The sequence below is a fragment of the Typopeltis vanoorti genome, chromosome 24, assembly GCF_054136105.1.
Source record: "Typopeltis vanoorti isolate ZY-2024b chromosome 24, IOZ_Tvanoo_1.0, whole genome shotgun sequence".
Classification (NCBI taxonomy): domain Eukaryota; kingdom Metazoa; phylum Arthropoda; class Arachnida; order Uropygi; family Thelyphonidae; genus Typopeltis; species Typopeltis vanoorti.
This window is the reverse complement of record NC_143572.1, coordinates 61,485,754-61,506,277: the sequence shown is the minus strand read 5'-3', so window position 1 is coordinate 61,506,277 and position 20,524 is coordinate 61,485,754. Positions and strand designations below refer to the sequence as shown.

The following is a 20,524-nucleotide window of genomic DNA, read 5'->3' as shown; positions in this document are numbered from 1 at the left end:
GGAACATGGTGTTAGTAATAACCAGTCCATGTCCTGAGCAGAAATCCAACAGGTATTTGCCATTATTATTAGCTTTGCTCTTTTCTCCAAATTTCCCAGTATATTTTTGTATGTCTGACAATCATTTCCTACTCGATTTAGATCCCTAACAAGGACCAACTTTTCCTTTTTCATTGTGTCAGATGCTTTCTCTAATGCATTAAAAAATTCCTCCACTTCTACCTTAGTATAACCTTTTGTGGGACCATAGGCACAAATAAGTCTCATTGTCCAGTTCCCCATTCTGATATTTGCCCACATCACTCTACTTGAGACTGCCTGCCATTCAAGAAGATTAGCCTCGTATTTAGTGTCGAATACAATGGCTACTCCTTCTTTTCCTTGATTGTCATTGCCTGAATATAACATTTTGTATTTATTGCTTAGAAAGATCTCGCCAGTTTGTCTTTTTTGTTTCAGTCACCCCTATTATGTCGATCTGGTACTTATCTAATTCCTCAGCTAGCTCCATTTCTTTGCCATTCAGGCTTCTTATGTTGATAGTACCGATCTTTAACTCTGCTGATGTTGAGTTGGGGTGTTTTTTCAATTTTTCAATTATGGATCAATACAATCCATAATTGAAAATTATGGATTGTATTGATCAGGTTTGATTATAGTTATATGAATTGATACCAGAAACTATGAATGCATGCTGGAAAGCTATTTGGAGTGCCTGTGTTAAAGAGAATGCTCCTGTTCCCTTCAATCATATTGCAGAATTCTCCAATATAATAAGTTTGGCATGTGAAATTTGTGGAGAAGGATTCGATGATCATACGTAGGCAGATATCGAAGAATTGTTAACTGATAAAGCTCTTAGCAAAGACGAAATAGTGGAGATTGTTTCTGAGACTCCTGAAAGCAAAGAAGTTAATGATAATGATCAAGATAATCCTACTTTTACTACTGATATTATTAAAGAAGGTCTTTAACCAGCCAGTAATTTAGGGAATTATTTTGCCCGACATGGTCCAAATGAAGAACGTGCTGGGAAGTTTTCACGTGAGCTTAAGTTGTTAATGTCTTCATACAGAGAATTATATCACGACTTATCTAAAGCATCAACACAGCAATTAATAACTGAGTTCATGCCTAAAACTACTGAAACAACCAGTCGTACTTTTGTTCAAGAGATGACAAGAACAATTCCACAAGTTGAGGTGGAAGTCGATGACGATAATACCATATCTAGTAGTTCTAGTGATATTACAGTCTCACGAAAAAACGAAAGCTTTCGCGTTTATTGTCAGAAACTGATAGCGAATAACATAATTTTTTTATAGAATCCTTAGCAAACAACTGAAATGAATATGTTTTTTTTTTAAAGTTATTAAAATTCATTACATGTATGTGTGTTCTCCATGAAATGTAAATAAAAATCTTATGATCCTAATGAATTTAATGTTTGTTTTTTTTTTCATTATTTTGCTTATATTTCAGGTTTTTGAACCAATCTTCACTTTTTCTATGGAGTCAGTAATTCTTTTTACGCGAATTCTATTTAAGCATAATTTTTAGGAACGAATCTATCATGTAAAAAGAGATTTAGGTGTGTGTGTCTGTGTGTATATATATATATATATATAAAATTTACAATGGTTCTATCATTGGTTACTTTCTTTAAGTAATCACTCTAGATGTTTGGAATATTTTTAGCCTTATCTTTGTTGTCTGATTCCTTATGTATTGCTGTATTTTTCATTTCCATGACTTTCCAGTGCCCTAAGAACAATCTTCCCTCTTCCTGATACCATCAATATATATTCCATTTGTAGTCTTAATATCTGATATATGGGGTGCTTAAGGGTCAAAGCTGTATAAGTGAGAGGAGACCTCCACATAGCCTTTAAAGGAATGCGGAGAACCGACCAGGGCTTCTGACCTAATGTCCAATCCTCACCTTCTCGTGGTGCACCCTGTTGGGTATCTACTTTGAAACTGAACGAACGAGGATGGGCTGGCAATTTGGGATTTAGCCGACCAAATTGTATTCTTATTGGTTAAACCAAAATAAAAAATGATGGTACAACATGACAAAATTTCATGCCGGCTGGGGCGTTGCCCGGTTAAACAAGGCCCCCGTTGTTTTCGCCAGGGAACCAGTGCGAACAGCGAAAAGTCAGCTACTGGAACAAATCTGAAAACAAACCCCAACTCAACATCACCAGAGTTAGAGATCGGTACTATCAACGTAAGAAGCCTGAATGGCAAAGAAATGGAGCTAGCTGAGGAATTAGATAAGTACCAGATCGACATAATAGGGGTGACTGAAACAAAAAAGACCAAAACTGGTGAGATATTTCTAAGCAATAAATACAAAATGTTATATTCAGGCAATGACAATCAAGGAAAAGAAGGAGTAGCCATAGTATTCAACACAAAATACGAGGCTAATCTTCTTGAATGGCAGTCAGTCTCAAGTAGAGTAATGTGGGCAAATATGAGAATGGGGAACTGGACAATAAGACTTATTTGTGCCTATGGTCCCACAGAAGGTTCTACTAAGGTAGAAGTGGAGGAAATTTTTGACTCTCTAGAAAAAGCAACTGACACAATGAAAAAGGAAAAGTTGGTCCTTGTTGGGGATCTAAATAGCAGAGCAGGAAATGATTGTGAGACATACAAAAATATTTTGGGAAAATTTGGAGAAAAGAGCAAAGCTAATAATAATGGCAAATATCTGTTGGATTTCTGCTCAGGACATGGACTGGTTATTACTAACACCATGTTCCAACATAAAAATATGCACAAATTCACATGGAGAGAAGAGGCTAGGAATAAGAAAAGTCTCATTGACTATGTTATTGATGATAGTGATGTCTTCTCCCTGTGCAGGACACCAGAGTGTACAGAGGATTTGAAATTGGAAGTGATCACTATTTAGTCTTGAGCAGGATAAAATTGAATTTCATATCGAAAAGAATAACATGTAAGAAAGTTTTAAAGCGAATAAAAGTTGAGCAGCTCTCAGATGTGAACTGTAGACTAAAATACAGAAAGATTATTGAAAAGAAAATGAAAGAGTTTGAGAACAGGAATCAAACCTTGGAGATTCATTGGCAAACTCTGAAGAAAACATTGATTGATTCTGCCAGAGAGGCATGTGGTGAGGTGGTGTGAAAGGATAGAGAAATCAGAGCTCCCTGGTGGACACAGGAAGTTGGGGAGGTGGTGAGGGAAGAGAAGAGGGCATATCAAAAGTTCCTGGCAAATAGGTCAGCTTTTGTTCTTGCAGAATACAGAGGCAAATGTGGGGGGGCTAAACAGTGTGTAAGGCTGGCTGAACGGGGGTCATGGGAGGACTTTGGCGGGAATATAGAAAATAAATATCAAGAGGGTGGCAAGATGTTCTGGAGGTTGTTGGGGAGGCTTAGGGGTGGAGGAGGGATTGCTGTGGGGGGAGTTGGAGATGATAGGGGTGACATGAGGGCAGGAGAGGGGGATATCCTTGAAGTATGGAGTGGTTGCTTTGAGGAACTGCTGAATGAAACGAGCAGTGATGACAGCACAGTGATAGGAAACACTGACCAGGCGTGCAGTCAGGAATACATATCCATACTTGAAGTAGAAAAAGCCATCAAAGGCTTGAAATGTGGAAAGGCAGCAGGAGTAGAAGATATTCGACCAGAAATGCTGAAGTATGGTGGTATAAAAGTCTTACAGTGGCTGCACTGCATAGTTCAGAAAGCCTGGACAGAGGGACGAATTCCCGATGATTGGAGTGGAGCTCTTATAGTGCCCATGTATAGAGGGGAAATGGGGCTGAATGTGGGAATTGCAGAGGTATTTCCCTACTGAGTGTTCCTGGCGGGATCTGTGCCGGTATGCTTGAGGAACGGTTGAGAGGAATTGTGGAGGGGGGGCTTGGTGAAGAGCAAGCTGGATTCAGGCCAAATAGAGGCTGTCAGGATCAGATCTTCACTTTACGACAAATGGTCGAGAGAACATGGGAATATAACGGGGATCTGTATTTAAGTTTTGTCGATTTGGGAGGGGCATATGACGGGGTGCCAAGAGAGAGGCTATTCAATGCGCTGCAGTTGTATGGTGTCAATGGGGCATTATATCAAGCAATACTTAGTCTTTATTTGAGTTGTAAGTCAGCAGTTAGAATTGAAGGAAGTACAGGAAGATGGTTTAATGTTAAATCTGGTGTGAGACAAGGATGTACATTATCCCCTCTGTTATTCATTATCTATATGGATCATATTATGAAGGAAAGTGGTATTAAACCTGATATCAAAATTGGAGATGTTAATGTCAGCTCTTTGCTTTATGCGGATGATGTTATACTTCTAAATAAATCCGCTACAAGTCTGCAAGATTCTCTGACTAAATTGAATAGCTGTTGTAATAGATATGGTATGAAGGTCAGCAATAAAAAGACAAAGACAATGAAAATAGGCAGAATCATTGAAAATGTCAACTGTGTTGTGAATGGAGAATCTGTGGAACAAGTAAAACATTTCATAGACAACAGAATCAGCAAAGCTGGTATGGTGGGAAGTCAATTGAATAAATTCATATGGAATAAGAGAGAAATTAGTCGGAACACTAAATTAGCTGTATACAAGACAGTGTTCAAACCAGTTTTAACTTATAGATCTGAGAGCTGGGTCAGAAGTAAAACACTTGACCAAAGACTAGAGACCGCAGATATGAGAGTCCTGAGAAAGATTAGAGGCGTGAACAGATGGTATCGATGGCAATATCATATTAAAAATGAGGATATTAGGAAAGAACTTGACATTGTCAGCATTCAGGAATGCATTAGCAGAGCTAATCTCAGGTGGTATGGTCACTTAAATAGAATGGGAGAGGAAAGATTAGCAAAACAAGTGTTCTCTGCCAGGTTGGCAGCAAAACGACCCAGAGGAAGACCAAGATATAGGTGGATTGATACGGTACAAAGTGCCTTAGACGATAGAAATATAAGATCTGATAATGTTGGAGTCTTGACTAGTAACAGACTGATTTGGAGGAAAATTGTAGATAGGAAGTTAGTAATGATGTAATTTTTTCATGTAGTACTGTCATATCCTGTACACCCCTTGAGGGTACATAGCAGGAATTTGATGATGATGATGATATCTGAGATATACAGGGTGTTCGGGATAAATTTGACATATTTATAATTAATTATATTTTTCCGTAAGTTACATGTATTAACACACACTTCTCTTCATTTAAAAGTTTGGACCCTTCTTCATTCATATACAAGATGTCAGAAAGGATGGATAGCTGGAACCCACCTGAATCATGGAAGAGAATAACTTGTATCATGATGATTCGTGCCCGCCATCAAAATAAGGATATTACGACTGCTGCCCAATGCTCCCTGAATACAGTAAAAACAATCAGGCATGAACTAGAGACTTGCAATGGTGACTACGAGGATGTAGCAAGAAGAAAGATCCCTAGCAGACGATCTGATTGCGTTCGTACAGCAGAATTCCTCGCAAATCTGCAGGAACAGGTGTTGAAGAACCCTGGCATTGGAATTCGGGCTTTGTTCGTGGAGTTGCTAACTGTAGTCAAGCCCTGGATAACAAGGGTAGCCAATGGTAGGCCGTATGTATGGCAGCAGGATTCGGCCCCTTGCCACACCTCTGGGAAAAGTCAAAAATGGTTGTCTGAAAATTTCTACGACTTCACCAGTCCAAATGTTTGGCCTCCAAACTCCCCAGACCTTAACCCCATGGATTATTTTGTATGGGGCGCAGTTGAAAAAGACACCAATCGCACTTCCAGTAATACAAAAGCCCAGTTAATGGATAAAATTAAAACAGTTTTTGCGGCCCTTCCCAGGGAGACTGTAGCATCAGCTTGTTCGAGGTTCCGAAGCAGAATTGAAGCTGTGATCGATGCTAATGGTGGTTATTTTGAGTAAATCTTGTTGATAGTATTGTAATTAACTCTGCCTGTAATGTTTTTTTGTCAATTCATTAAATTTAATAGATACAAAGAAGATTTTCTTTTTCCTTACGAAACTGTCAAATTTATCCCGAACACCCTGTATATATACTTTCAAAAGGTTATTAAGACTTCATGACTAGTTTCTAATTAGTTTTTTCTGAATTGTATATTATTTATCAGGTCTCTGATCTGATCAGCTGCCGATCTTCTAAAGCACTTCTAACTTCATCAGCTTAGCTAAATTCATTTCCCTCTGATCTTTTTCCTGATATTTTTCTTCAAACACTTGTTTTTCTTATCTTTCGTATCCCATTCTTTAAACTTGTATATCTACTTAGATTAGCTCTGCATATAAATATATATTCTTGAATAGTAATGTCAAGTTCTTAATTTCAAAAATTATATTTATTTAACAAGATTCCATTGTTGATGGCAACTATTCATTTCTGTTATTTTTCTCAAAACTGATATCTATGGTCTTCAGTCTAATTCAAATGTTTTATTTGTAATCCAGATCTCTTGTCATATGATCATATATATTACTTGCTAACCTGATCATTTGGCTTATTTTTCTTTCTTGTTCTATATACATTTATTCATCTTTTTTGGCCAACTGGTTAGTGTACTCACTTTGCAACTTGTGGATGTAGGTTGGAATAGGCATAGATGTTTGTGAATGTCCTTGGTGGGAGGTGACTGTCATAGCCTAGTGTAAGACCAAGTAATGTCTACCTGACACCAGAACTTGTGATTGAAAGGTTTCATGGTTGGTCACTAGAGCAGGCTTTCCAGATTATTTAAATAAATAAATAAAAATACACACATAAACAATAAATACAATGTAGCATAATGTTTACAATTATTCATGGGAGGAAGTTAAAAACTGGCTTCCCACAATACTGGCCTTATTTAATTTTCCATCCTCATCAAAAAGGTTAGAACATGTTGCTGTTAAAATAAAATAGCTGAAGTGTAACATTTTATCAGTTTGCTACTGAGACTAGCTGATGCTATCTATTTCCTACATATTTTAATAGTATTAGTCTTTATTACTGGCATTTATAACAAATTTTTCATGATAATTAATATAATTTGAAAGAAGCAATGTGAATATCAGGTTTAATACCACTTAGTTAATAATATGGTCCACACAGATTATAAATAATAGTTTTGATGGTATATATTTTTGCCTTGCACCTGAATTAACAGCAAACCATTTTCGTCTCATCATCCACTCTATTAATTTATACTTCACTGTAAGATGAATAATGCTATATAAGATTCCATTGAAAATAGAGAGTAATTCAGTGTTCTGAATAATTTTCATTTTAGTACTTCATGCTTGGTCTTAAAAAAATTCATAGATCATCTAATCTCATAGCAGCATGCTATAGTTTCAAAAACACCTTTTGCGAGTGGGATTGTCATTAAAAGAAATGCTTTTTCAGGAAAAAGATTTCTATATTCTCACTAGTTCTCCACTACTTGTCATAAAGTAAAAATCTCCGCTTAATGATTGCTGGTTGGTCTAAGTACAAGGTTTTTGCCCAGTTTTTTCACCCTTTCACAACTTTCTTACCTTTCTTCCTAAAGAAAGATTGCATAAATCCCTATCTGCTATAATATCTAGCAGGTAAATTCCATATACAACTCATATTGCTTATTTCCCATTTTATAAATTGATATGACAAGAGTTCTACTCCAGCCATCTGAGGTTCCAAACTTCTTTTATACATATACTACAATATTTCACATTCCTGGTGGCATTTTCCACCTCACAATTTCTGTGCCTCATTTCCTTGATCTTTGAGGCTTTCTAACTGAAAGGTCCAAAACAATAATCCAAAAATATGCACTGAATGTATCACTTACTTAATTCTTATTGACATGAAATATTTACTCTCCATCCAACTCTAAATTGCCATTCCTCATCTAAATCTTTATTTTCTTTTACTGCTTATAATCAAAGCTTGAAAGAGCTGCAAGGAAACTATTAACATATCCAAAACTGATTACAAAAGCAGGAAACTGCATCATGCCCAAATAAAAGAGAGGCTTTCTAGATTCTTGTCAAATGGCTATTGGTCATATTGCATCATCACCCCCATTATAAAGAAAACCCTGGCTTTAGACTTTTCCCTTCAAATGTGCACATAGCTGACCTTCATAAATGTTCCCCACACTCAACACACTCTCTGATCTTTTACCAGAAAGATATTAGAAGAATATTGAAATTAGAACCAAAAAAGTCTCATGGCACACATAAGAACTTAGTATTTCTCTGATTGATCTGAAGGTTTACACTCTGGAGCAGACTCCTGTTCCATTATCTTTTGTCTTCTTACTCCACTGGTGACTATCACAGCTTGAAAATTAACCTATGTGAAACTCATTCCAAAGAAGGTTTAATACCAATCCTTGCTATTAAACTATAACCTTTCACTAATCTCAGCTCTTCAAAGTAATAGACAGAACCATTAACACTCAACTCCAACACTACCTTAAAGGGCTTGCTTTCAACTAATAACTGATCATCAGTATGGATTATGCCACTGTTAATCAACAAGGGATCTGCTTAGCTATGTTTCACTTGATTCCAAGAGAAAAAAACTTTCAACAACTACATTTAATCCAGAGTATTTTAATAATAAGGCATAACACTTTTTTCACTATTTGTATATGGGAAATGGCTTCTGGGTATGGCTTCCACTGATAAGTCCCCAATAAAGGTTGAAGCCAATCCTGGTAGTGGTCTCTTCCATAATGCATAGCATGATACACATTCAAAAGAATGTTTGCTAGGCATTATGGGTTACTAAGGAAGTTAATGTGAAGTCACTAGCATCTATACACAAGTAGCCTAGTCACGAAGATACTACACACACAAACTTTGTTTGCTTACACTTAGATAAAGGAATAACAAGAATATAATTTCTTGGCATTTTTAATGTTACCGGTAATGACTGAATACGATATTTTCATACATAATTCTCTTCCATATTCTCTTGGTAAAAAAACATTTCAAATAAATGCTTCAAATAAAATATAATATTAAAAATATTTCATGTTATTCAGTAATGACTTCTCTTAAACTTCCATTCCAACAAACAGTTAAGGTTTATTGAAATCAGTGTATGTGTGGGGGGAAGTTAACATAGTTACACTTGGTAAAAACAAACCTCATTAGGAGGAGAGATTTTCAGCTGAAGGCAGCCAGTGTCATAAAAGGGCAGGATTATTACTTACTTAAATAGTATTTACTCCTAGAAAGAGGATTTTTCATCCTACAAGACAAACCAGCCAAAGAATTCACACAACTGACAAACATATAGACTTTGCAAATAGGATTAACTGGACTTGTAGTTAAAGCCAAAACCAAGCTACTTGGCTGTGACAAGACAGTGAGTCCAACATGTAAGGGGAAGATGAGATAAAAATTACTGCATATAAGACTGAGAAAAATTGCTATAGAGTTCACTTTATTATGGTTTTCTTCTTATTTAGTTTGCAATTTAAGATCAAAATTAAACATAATTCTTCAATTTCAACATGCTAAAGTACATGTAAAGAAATGGATACAACATCAAGAAATTGATACTTTAATGATCCTGGTAAATTTTTGTGTATTAAAATGAAATGCTTCTGCTTGAAATAAGTAATAATTCTAATTTTTGCTGAGAGGAGGGAGGTGGGGGAGAGTACAGGATGTTAATGACACAGATTCTCTTTTTTGAAATTTCAGGAGTTAGGTAACAGAAAGCTTTAGTATAAAATAAAATAAAATAAATAAAATTAATACTAATAACAAATCATTTTACAGAAATGCTTAAAATATTCTTACCCTCCTTACGACCAAAGTTCTGTCATTGGTTTCTTCCTCATCCGGTGTAGGAGGTAAAGGCCTATTTGGGGCTTGGCTAGAACCTGCTTCTGAAAATAATGGCAAAATTGCCACTGGGATTAGAATTGTTAATTTTCTCTTAATACATTAAAGAGTAACATAAAACTTCTCAATCATGCTTTGTCCATGCATTAATAGATTTTTCATGAGGACAACGTAACAATGCTCCACACAAGTACAAAAACAACATATCACCCAAATAATTTGAACATTATATTGATATCATTTTGTTAATCTTTGTTCACCATGGAATGTTACTTTAGTATCTCTGAACAGACTGCCTATTTCAGTGCAGAAACAATGTCTGATAATATCACCCTCAATCTGTAGTTGTGCAGTGGGTTCTCACTTCTTTTCCCTCCTATACATATAAGTCAAAAGGTAACAATATGAAGATCTGCGTGAGTAATTTAATGTTTAACATCATATTCTGAATACAATATACATTTTATTCAATGAGTTTTACATTGAAGTTTTTACACACACACACAAACAGAAAAAAAAACTTGTTTCATTCTTTGTATTAGTTCTCCTTATTAAACTTAAATTTCTTTCATTCTTAGAAGAGGAGCAATAAATTTCATCATCCATTTCCCTGATATATATCCTCAAGGGGTATTTTCATGCTATTGTGATAATGTACAGTTAATCAGGTAGTGCTATTATTAATCTCCTATTAACAATTTTCCTCCAAATTAGTCTATTACTTGTCAGCACTCCAATGTTGTTAAACTGAACATTTCAATCTTCTAAGGCACTTCTGACTGAATCAATCCACCTAGACCTTGGTCTTCCTCCTGGCATCTTGACATTAAACACTTGTTTTGGTAATATTTTCTCTCCCATTCTATTTAAGTGACCATACTACCTTAGATTAGCCCTGCTCACATATTCTTAAATGCAAACAGTGTCAAATTTTCCTAATGTCTTTATTTTTAATACGATTATGCCAGATGCCATCTATTCACTCCCCTAATTCTACTCAGAACCCTCATATCTGTGTTCTCTAGCCTTTAATCAAGTGCTTTATCTCTAATCCAACTGTCCAATTCATAACTTAAAACTTATTTTAACACCATCTTGTATACTACTAGTTTAGCGTTTGGGTTATTTCCAGATTTAACTTGCCATCTTCACTAAAACTGTGTCTAAAATAGCTAAAATATTTTACTTGTTCTATAGGCTCTCCATTCAGCAAACAGCTGAAGTTTGCTTGCTCCTGTCAATTTTCACTGGTCTTTTTATTGTGCATTTTCATGCCAAATGTGTTACGGCTGTTACTCAATTTAGTTAGAGAATCTGGAGACTTGCACTGGATGTATTTAGAAGTACAACATCATCTGCATAAAGCAAGAGATAAGTTTGATATCTGGAATTAAAATACCAGTTTTAATGCCACTTCATAATATGATTCATATAGATGATGAATGAGAGTGGAGATAATGTGCATCCTTGTCTGACACCTGATTTTATATCAAACCATCTTACTGTATTAAATTCTAACTGTTGATTTAAAAATTAAATATAAACTATGTATTGTCCTGTATAATGTTCCATTTACTCCATATAACTGTAGTGTTTTGAAAAGCTTTTTCCTGGGCACCTTGCAGTATGCCTTTTCCAGATGTACAAAACTTACGTACAGGTTCTTGTCATACTTTCATGATTTCTAAACTATTTGTTGTGAAATGAAAATTTGATTCTCTATTTGACCTAAATCCAGTTTATTCTTTTCCCAGTTTCTGTTCCACAATTTTTCTTGATCTCTTTTCAAGTATACCTGCATACCAGGAACATTTAGTAGAGAAATTCCTCTCTCACATTCAGCTTTATTCCCTTTTTTATAGATGGGTACCATGAGAACTCTACTCCAATCATCTGGAATTTGACCAGCTAACAGCCAACTGAATTATGCAGCGCAGCCATTGCAAAACTTTTATACCTCCATATTTAAGCATTTCTAGTCAAATATCATCTACTTCACTGGAGCAGATGTATATATTTAATATTTAATTGCAAAATTTAAGAAAAATATTTAATAATAATAAATATATAATAAATAATAAATAACAAGGAGATACATTATCCCCTCCTGTTATTCATTATCTATATGGATCAAATTATGAAGGAAAGTGGTATTAAACATGATATCAGAATTGGAGATGTTAATGTCAGCTCTTTGCTTTATGCGGACATGTTATACTTCAAAATAAATCCGCTACAAGTTTGCAAGATTCCCTGACTAAATTGAATAACTGTTGCAATAGATATGGTATGAAGATCAGCAATAAAAAGACAAAGACAATGAAAATAGGTAGAATCGTTGAAAATGTCAACTGTGTTGTGAACGGAGAATCTGTGGAACAAGTAAAACATTTCAGCTACTTAGGCATGATTTTTAGTGAAGATGGTAAATTAAATAGCAGGGTTTTTTCTCCCAGAAACTTGGGTTTTTCATCCCGCATACAGACAAATCGGCCCTTCAGAACACACGCAATTTACAGACATAGCATACTAGTTGTGGTGGTGGTGGTGGTGGAGAAGGTGGGCAGTAGATGACGTTGATGGAGATTCGTAATAGAGGTTCGGTGTAGTGGTTGAGACAGTTGTAGGTGTCCTCCTGCGATGAGTCTTCGAACTCCTTGGAGGTGTCAAAAATAATAATAATAATAATAATAATATGGAAATAGACAACAGAATCAACAAAGCTGGTATGGTAGGAAGTCAATTGAATAAATTCATATAGAATAAGAGAGAAATTAGTCGGAACACTAAATTAGCTGTATAAAAGACAGTGTTCAAACCAGTTTTAACTTATGGATCTGAGAGCTGGGTCAGAAGTAAAACGCTTGACCAAAGACTAGAGACCGGGATGAATCTTGTCTCCTCTTCTTTTTAATTGTTTTCTGGAATATGTCATAGATGAAGCTCTTCATGAATATGACACTGGAATAGTAGTTGGTGGACTAAGAATAAATAACTTACGTGTTGCAGATGATATTGATCTTCTGGCAGAAAGTGAAGAAGAATTACAAGAGATAACAGCAGCATTTTCAGAACATTAAAAAAAATATGGATTATACATAAACCTACAACAAACAAAAAACAATGATAACCTCAAAATCAGACATTGAATTCTTAAAGATACAAATTGGCAATAAACAAATTGAGAATGTAAACAAGTTCACTTATCTTGGAAGCACATTGAGTCAAGATGTCATTCAAAAACCGAATTGCTTAGGCAACCATGGTCCTACAGAAGTTAAAACCATTGTGGGGAGATAACAGAATAGCAATCATAACCAGATTAAGACTAATTGACACTTTGGTGAATTCTATCCTCTTCTATGGTTGTTAGGCATGGACTTGATTGAGGGAAGATGAGAGGAGGTTCCTGTCTTTTGAAATGAAAACTTACAGAAGACTTTCGAGAATTCCCTATACCGCTCAGAAACCAATGAAAATGTTCGAAAACTGATTGATTCAATAGATGGGAGAAGAAGGGAAAATATTCTGACAGCCATCAAAAGAAGACAGATGAAATGGTTCGGACATGTGGAGAGGGCTAAAGGCATTCCACAGCAAACACTAGAAGGAATCGTTCCGGGACCAAGGGTTAGGGGCCGACCTCAGTACATTTAGGACTACGGGAGAGAAGAAGAAGAATTAGTATAGAATTCCAGTAATCTGTTCACCAGATGTTGTAGTTGTTTTAGAATTTGATATAATGCCTTGTCATCTGCATATCTTATTGCAAATATCTGTCTACTCCAATCTTTATTCTTCTTCCAAATTCTCCAGTGCTTCTTTTAACATTGCTTCAGAATGCATGTTCAACAAAATTGGTGACAGAGAACAGCCTTGTCTTACCCCTCAATCCAATGATATCTGAGTCTGTTGTACCATATATGTCTCTCAGCATGGCAGGTTGTCCCATATATAGTGAAATAATTAGCCTTCTGTCTTTCCAATCTATACCAATCTTTTCCATTACTTCCCCCATCTTATCCCATTTTACAGAGTCAAAAGCTTTTTCAAAATCTACATAACAGATATTAACTTCTTTATTCACTTCCAGACTTCTTTCACTTACTATTCTTAAGAGTCCACTCGCATCTCTTGTTCCCCTACCCTTCCTGAAACCAAACTGATCGTCTCCAAGAAATTCTTCCACCTTAGATGCAATTCTTCAAGTAAGGATTCTCATAAGTATTTTTGATGTATGGGAAATGAGGCTTATTGTTCTAAAATCCTTGCAGTTCACTGCATTACTTTTCTTTGGTATAGGTATAAATATTAAGGTCATAAAATCTTTCTGTAATTCTCTTTGTTATAAATTAAATTTATTATTTTGGTTATTTCTTCAGTTCCTTTCTTCTAAAGTTGTTTCAGGAATTTTGCAGGTATTTCATCTATTCCTTTTGCCTTTCCACATTTTAGTTCTTTAATGGCCATTTCTACTTCTGTCTTCAAACTCTCTGGGCCTAGATTATCTTCATTTACCTTCTTCATATTTTCTAATGGCAACTCATTTGGTCTATTTTCCTTGTCATATAGATCTTCAATTATTCCTTCCATCTCATTAGGATTTTATTTTCTTCAGTTATGATTTCTCCACATTCTTATTTTCTATGCCTCTAGCTCAAATTCCATTTCTTTTGTGATTTATGCTTATTGCTTTTTCATACAAAAGATCATACCTTCCTGCTCTCTCATAATTTTCCATTTCTTCACATTGATTTTTAAGCCAATCTTCTCTACTTCTTTCTGCTTCCCTTCTCAATTTGTCATTCAGGGTCTATATTGTATTTTCTCTTCTGGGATGTCTTTATTTTTCCATTTTCTCCTTTCTTTCATTAGAGAAATCATCTCATTAGGTTATCCAAGGTTTTTTTTTATTCTTTTAGCTCTTACATATCCAATTTCTTCTTCTGCAATCTTCTTTATTTTCTCTTTAACTTGTTCCCATTTCTTTTCTGGATCTTCAGTTTTGACAAAACTTGTTTCCTCTTTATTCTTTCTCCAATTTATTTCCAAATTCCTTGGTATTTTTTAATTTCTCTAAGTGCCATTTTTTTCCTTTTTATAGCTTATTTTATTTTCTTTAGTTTCACATTTATTTCTATGAATAGTAGGTTGTGGTTCAGAGTAAATATCAACTCCAGGATATGTGCCTGCAATTATTACACTATTCTTGTATCTTTGCTTTACTATAATGTAATCAATTTGATACTTTTCTGTATCTCTTAGTTTTTTCCATGTGTATAGTCTTCTCTTAGATTTTTTTAAACCAAGTATTCATAATTATTAGCTTATTTTGTTTACAGAATTCCACTAACCTTTCCCCTCTCTCATCTCTATTACCTAGTCTGTATCTTCCTACTACACTCCCATCCTCTTCTTCTCCCACAACTCCATTCCATTCTGCCATTATAATCATATAGTCTTTTCTTTTATATGTGTGTGTGTGTGTGTGTGTGTGTGTGTGTGTGTGTGTGTGTGTGTGTGTGTGTGTGTGTGAAGTGTAAAACAAAACATCAAAAGTATTATGAAATAATAGTTATATTTTTCAATTTTAAGTGCTGGCTGTTAGTTTCAAACAAATAAGGAAAAAAACAGAGAATGCCAAATAATTAGTTCCCAAGATTGCTTATCTATAAACAAATCTTTTTTTCACTTGCTGTAACAATATATTTATATTTTAATTTATATGTGTCTTCATGTGTGCATACACGAGTGGATGAGGAAGATCTACCACAATAAAATAAAAATAATAACACCATATCATTAATAAAATGGATCTAATTATAGATGAACATGCTTTACAAAATCTTATACTGATTACATCTGTTTTCTTCCTGTTCTTCAATCAAAATATAGCATACATGAAGTGTTATCTGAAATAAACTGGGATTACTAATATTTGTGAGATCTGCAATATTCATTGTGATTGGCCGTGATCTTACCTCCATGAACAAGAGCTCTCAGTGTATCTGTATTGTAGCATTCTGGAGGTCTGTAAAATTAAAACAAAAAATTAGGAAAGTTCTGGAGAAGAAAGCATATTTTGAACACTAGCACAAATATAATCAAAAATTAAACAATACAATACAATACACCACCAGTGTATATTTAAAAGCCTGTTGTATAATGTAAGTAATTAAAAACCTTCCAGCTGAGTTATAACTCTTGCATTATTATATATATACTGACTACATTAGATGAAGTGAAAAGCTTAAATTATCCAGAGAAAAATATTATATGACAACCATATATAAATTTATAATTTGTAGTTAAGAATAATAATAAAATCTGAAATTCCACTTAGCTATGTGCACTATATTTTTGATATAGTTGTACTGTATTACAACATTTATTTATAAAAATAAATAAAATAAAATTTTTAACACTTTAAATAAAACAAAAAATGTAATATTTGGCCTGAATATTTTTCATTTTTATAAATCATGAATGAAATCAGAGTAATTGTCAATTATTATGAGAAGGAATAACTAGTTATAGCAATTGATGCCTTCTTGGTTGATTAATCATACCTCATTAACTCTTAAATGTTTAGATGGTAGACTATTCTTACTGCTCAAAGTGAGACCAACATTCTATTTAAATGAGTCTGAAGTGGCTTGAAAAAATACCATGTTCAGTGGTGGTCTCTTGGGTATGGGTTCCAGGTTATCTAACCCTTAATCCCACAATATGTATGTGTTATTAGTTTACAGCCTTTAATGAGAGAGAGAGAGAGAGAGAGAGAAAGAAAGGGGGAGGGAGGGAGGGAGGGATGAGGACATTATTTAGACATGCTAAGTAAATAAGTGACAGATCTATCAGCTGAATAAACATGTCATTATTTTTATCATATTAACTAAAAGAACCTGCATATAATTCATGAGCTGCACTTAATAAACCATTTAAATTTATAGAACAGTTTTCAAGTTCATTATGCTTTCATAACAATTTGTAAAAGCATCAAAAATTGGTATGACTCCTGAAAAAAAAAAAAAAATAATAATAATTGTCAATTACTGTGAGAAAAAAAAAACAATCAAAACCCAGGAAAAAGAATTATCACTTAACTATGGTAATGCTTTAGTCATTAGTAATTTGCAAGTTGAAATTCCCTTTACCCTGGTTTCTTTTCTTCTGTTTTTGACATGAAGGCTAAACTGTCTTTGATGAATCTAGTGGTAAGAAGATAATGCAGAATAAATAGATAAGAAAAGTTAAAAAATACAAGAAAAAAAAAGGAAACAAAATAAAATTAGACAAACTAATGAAAAAAAAAAGTCTTAATAAACAGCAAAGAATAGAGAAAGAAACAGATTGTTAATAAACTTTTTTTTAGCAAAAACAGTCAAGATCAGCAAAGTTATGTAATTATAGACAATTCCACCACCATTACTGATAGATAAGCTATAAATTAAAAAATAAAGAAACTAAAATTATAAACTAAAACAAATTATAATAAGAACAATGCAAGCATATGAAAGGATGGGTGTGTATAAACTGGTTAACCTGACAATGTTAAATGATAATCCTAACTTTGAATTACAGAATGATGTTAGCTGAAGTCCCTTCTCCTCTATTCTTTGCAGTTAATATGCTAATAGTAAAACCAAAAACTGTATGTAGAAGGGACATACCACTTATTTGCTATGAATTAAAAGTTTCGGCTGTAATGTGGATCATTACTTATTCGTTTTGTTTTTAAATGAATCATATTGTTTGTTTTGTTTTAGGATAATTTGGTAACAGTTGACAATTATTATGTGTATGTCATGTATGTATGTATGTATGTATGTGTGTGTGTGTATATATATATATATATATATATATATATATATCAAGTAAACTATAATCCACATGAAAAATGGGGATTCCACTAGACCTGCATCTATATAATTTCCCAACACTAATACATTTTTTTTTCTTTTCTTTTTCTTGTGTCCTACATTGTGTTGAGTCCCTAGTGAGTTTAGAATTATTTAATGCTGCTGGCTTGATAGATCCCCTCACCACCCTACTGGAATGATGTTTTTTTCCCATTCACAAAACATAAAGCATAGTAAAAAGCTGAATTAACATATGAAGTGCAAGTCATACACGTCATATACAGTTCCCTTCCTCAGTTTCTAAAAATCTCTCATTATGAATTGAAATAAATAGTTATGATGAAAAAATTATGTATCAAGTAAGGTCTCTGCACAACATGCAACTAAAGCAATATCAATATTAATAATTATTCAATTATTCTTATATGGAATTCATATAATTATTTTTGATGTTCAATAGGAAAAAACTAGCAAGAAAATCTTGTGCATTTAATTTAATTTAATGTTTTTTACCAAGTAATTAAATTTAATTACTTGGTAAGGTAATTAAATGTGCACTTTTTTTTTTAAATTTAAAACAAAAAGATAGAGAGAAAAAAAAACATTGCAGATCAAATTTAGTTGTGAAAAGACCACTGTTCCATGAAGAAAACATTTTATATTTGAGAAGAAATACATTTATCATTAGTATTGATGTTATATGGCATTTGAAGTAGCTATACTTTTATCACTGTTTATGCTAAAAATACCTAGGTGCATGCTTCTAAGTTTGTTATCACTTAGGAGCATGCAACTAAATTTAATTTCAGATTATAGCTTATTTTTGAAACTTTGAACAGTTTCAAAAATAAATTATAATTTGAAATATATGGTTTGAATCCCCCTCCTTAAAAAAAACTGTTGAACACCTATGTAATAATACCTGAACTCTGTTAATCATGATTGATATAATAGCATTCTAATGCTTTCTTCTTGTAATAGATATACTTTGTATACTTGTTCTATTTCTTGTTTTTTCTTATTTACTTGCTTTCTCCATTTTGCTAGTATTTCTATTTTAGAGAATACTAAATAACGATCTGAAAAAATTTCATCTCCTCTGTAAACATGTACATCTCTCATGCTTTGAGCTAGTTTCTGATTAATAAAGATATAATCAATCATAGTTCTTGTTCCTCTGCAATTCCAAGTATATTATATTATTATTATTATTTTGAAAAAAGCATTGGTTATTTAAAAATTATTGAAAGTACAGCAGTCTAAGAGTTCATGCAATTTCTCGATATTGTCCTAAGATATTGGGATAGGATTATTTCCAACTCTAGAATTAAGATCTCCTGCTATTAATATATAGTCATTTTTATTACATTTATTTAACTGCTTTTGTAGTTCCTCATAAAACTGTTTGGAATCCTCTTTCCTACCTTCTTCAGGGGTATATACTCCTATGATATTTAAGTAGCATCTATTTGTTCTTAATTTAACTGTTATAATTTGATCATTTGCAAAAGTGTACATTTATATTCTATTTTTCCATTTATTATCGATTAGCCCATACTACTAGAAGCTCTGATATGTTGGTCCATTCCACTATATAGCATAGTAAAACCATCTACATCTTTTGTTTCTGTTATCACAGCTATATTAATGTTTTTAGTTATATTACCAATTCTAATTCCCTTGTTGTTATGCTTCTCACATTCCACGTGGCTACTTTTAAAATGTCCAAGATTCCTAGTCATTTACCTTTGTTCTTTCTTGGTTGTTTTCCGTTGTTTCGGTCGAATGAATTTTTCCAGTTTACATCAATTTACATCTAAGTTATAGAAATTTTTTACTTGGTAAGGTAATTAATCTCTCTTAGTCTGGCCCCTACCTCTAATAACTTGTACTTGTTTTGATAAAACTCAATTTTTACTAGAATAAAACAATTTTCTTTCCATAGTCTTTTATGTTTGTTGACTGCATGAATAATCTGGCAAATTTATTTTGCAGAATGAAATAAACTGGATATGAGTTAAAACTCTGCTGTTACTTCCAATCAAAAGATTTTTTGAATGCATAATAAAGGAACGTTAAGTAAAATACATACAAAAATTAACTTAATACAACACCCTGCTTAATTTTTTAATTCCCTAAAAAGTAATCTTGATGTTTACTTTCTGCAAATAAACATCAGGCTACAAGATCATTTTAAAAAACCACCAAGGAGATGATGTGAACAAGAAAACATTCTATTGACACAACTTATCTACAATGAATGACGAGGGATTATTAGAATAAAAAAAAAATTACATTATGCCATAAAGTTTCATAACATAATTTCTTATTCTTTAGCTGAGATACCCTTGAGCACTGTATATGATATATTAGCACTAGTACAAATTACAGTGCAGATTAGAAAAAATAATATGACATCATCATCATAAAAACATTGTATAAGACCAACCATAATGTGTTCCACATCTGATAACTGGCCTTGTTACTATTAACTTAAAAACTGAAAACTTATCTAGAAAATTTTTTGTAAACAATACTGATCAAAGAAACATCATAAGCAAAAATTATTAAAGGCACCCACAAGAAATTGAAAAAAAAAAGAAGTCTGATTACAGCCACACCACAAATTCATTATTATATATTTAGTTTAATCCTTTATCCAAGCGTAAGCAAAGAAAGTTTGTGCCTGAAGTATCTTCAGGACTGGGGCAACTTGTGGTAAAGTTCTCATCAATTACCTTAGTATCTCCACAATGCAAAGCACATCTCCTTGCAGACATGTATAATGCTATGCATCAAGGGAAGGGTCACTATCCAG

At 33.5% G+C, this 20,524-nt stretch overlaps 1 protein-coding gene across 5 annotated transcripts in view; it reads right to left on the bottom strand.

Annotated features, from left to right (window-relative positions):
• Positions 1-20,524, bottom strand: part of msn (serine/threonine-protein kinase msn) — a 566,215-nt gene that overhangs the window by 240,288 nt on the left and 305,403 nt on the right. For 3 of the 5 annotated variants that reach the window (XM_090413541.1, XM_090413543.1, XM_090413544.1), the window contains exons 17-19: positions 17,002-17,055; positions 15,826-15,875; positions 9,800-9,885 (exon numbers count right to left, since the gene is read on the bottom strand). In XM_090413541.1, the coding sequence (XP_090269667.1) occupies positions 9,800-9,885; positions 15,826-15,875; positions 17,002-17,055 (190 nt within the window). The remainder of the gene's footprint in view (positions 1-9,799; positions 9,886-15,825; positions 15,876-17,001; positions 17,056-20,524) is intronic. The other 2 variants (XM_090413542.1, XM_090413545.1) reach the window with 1 other exon arrangement.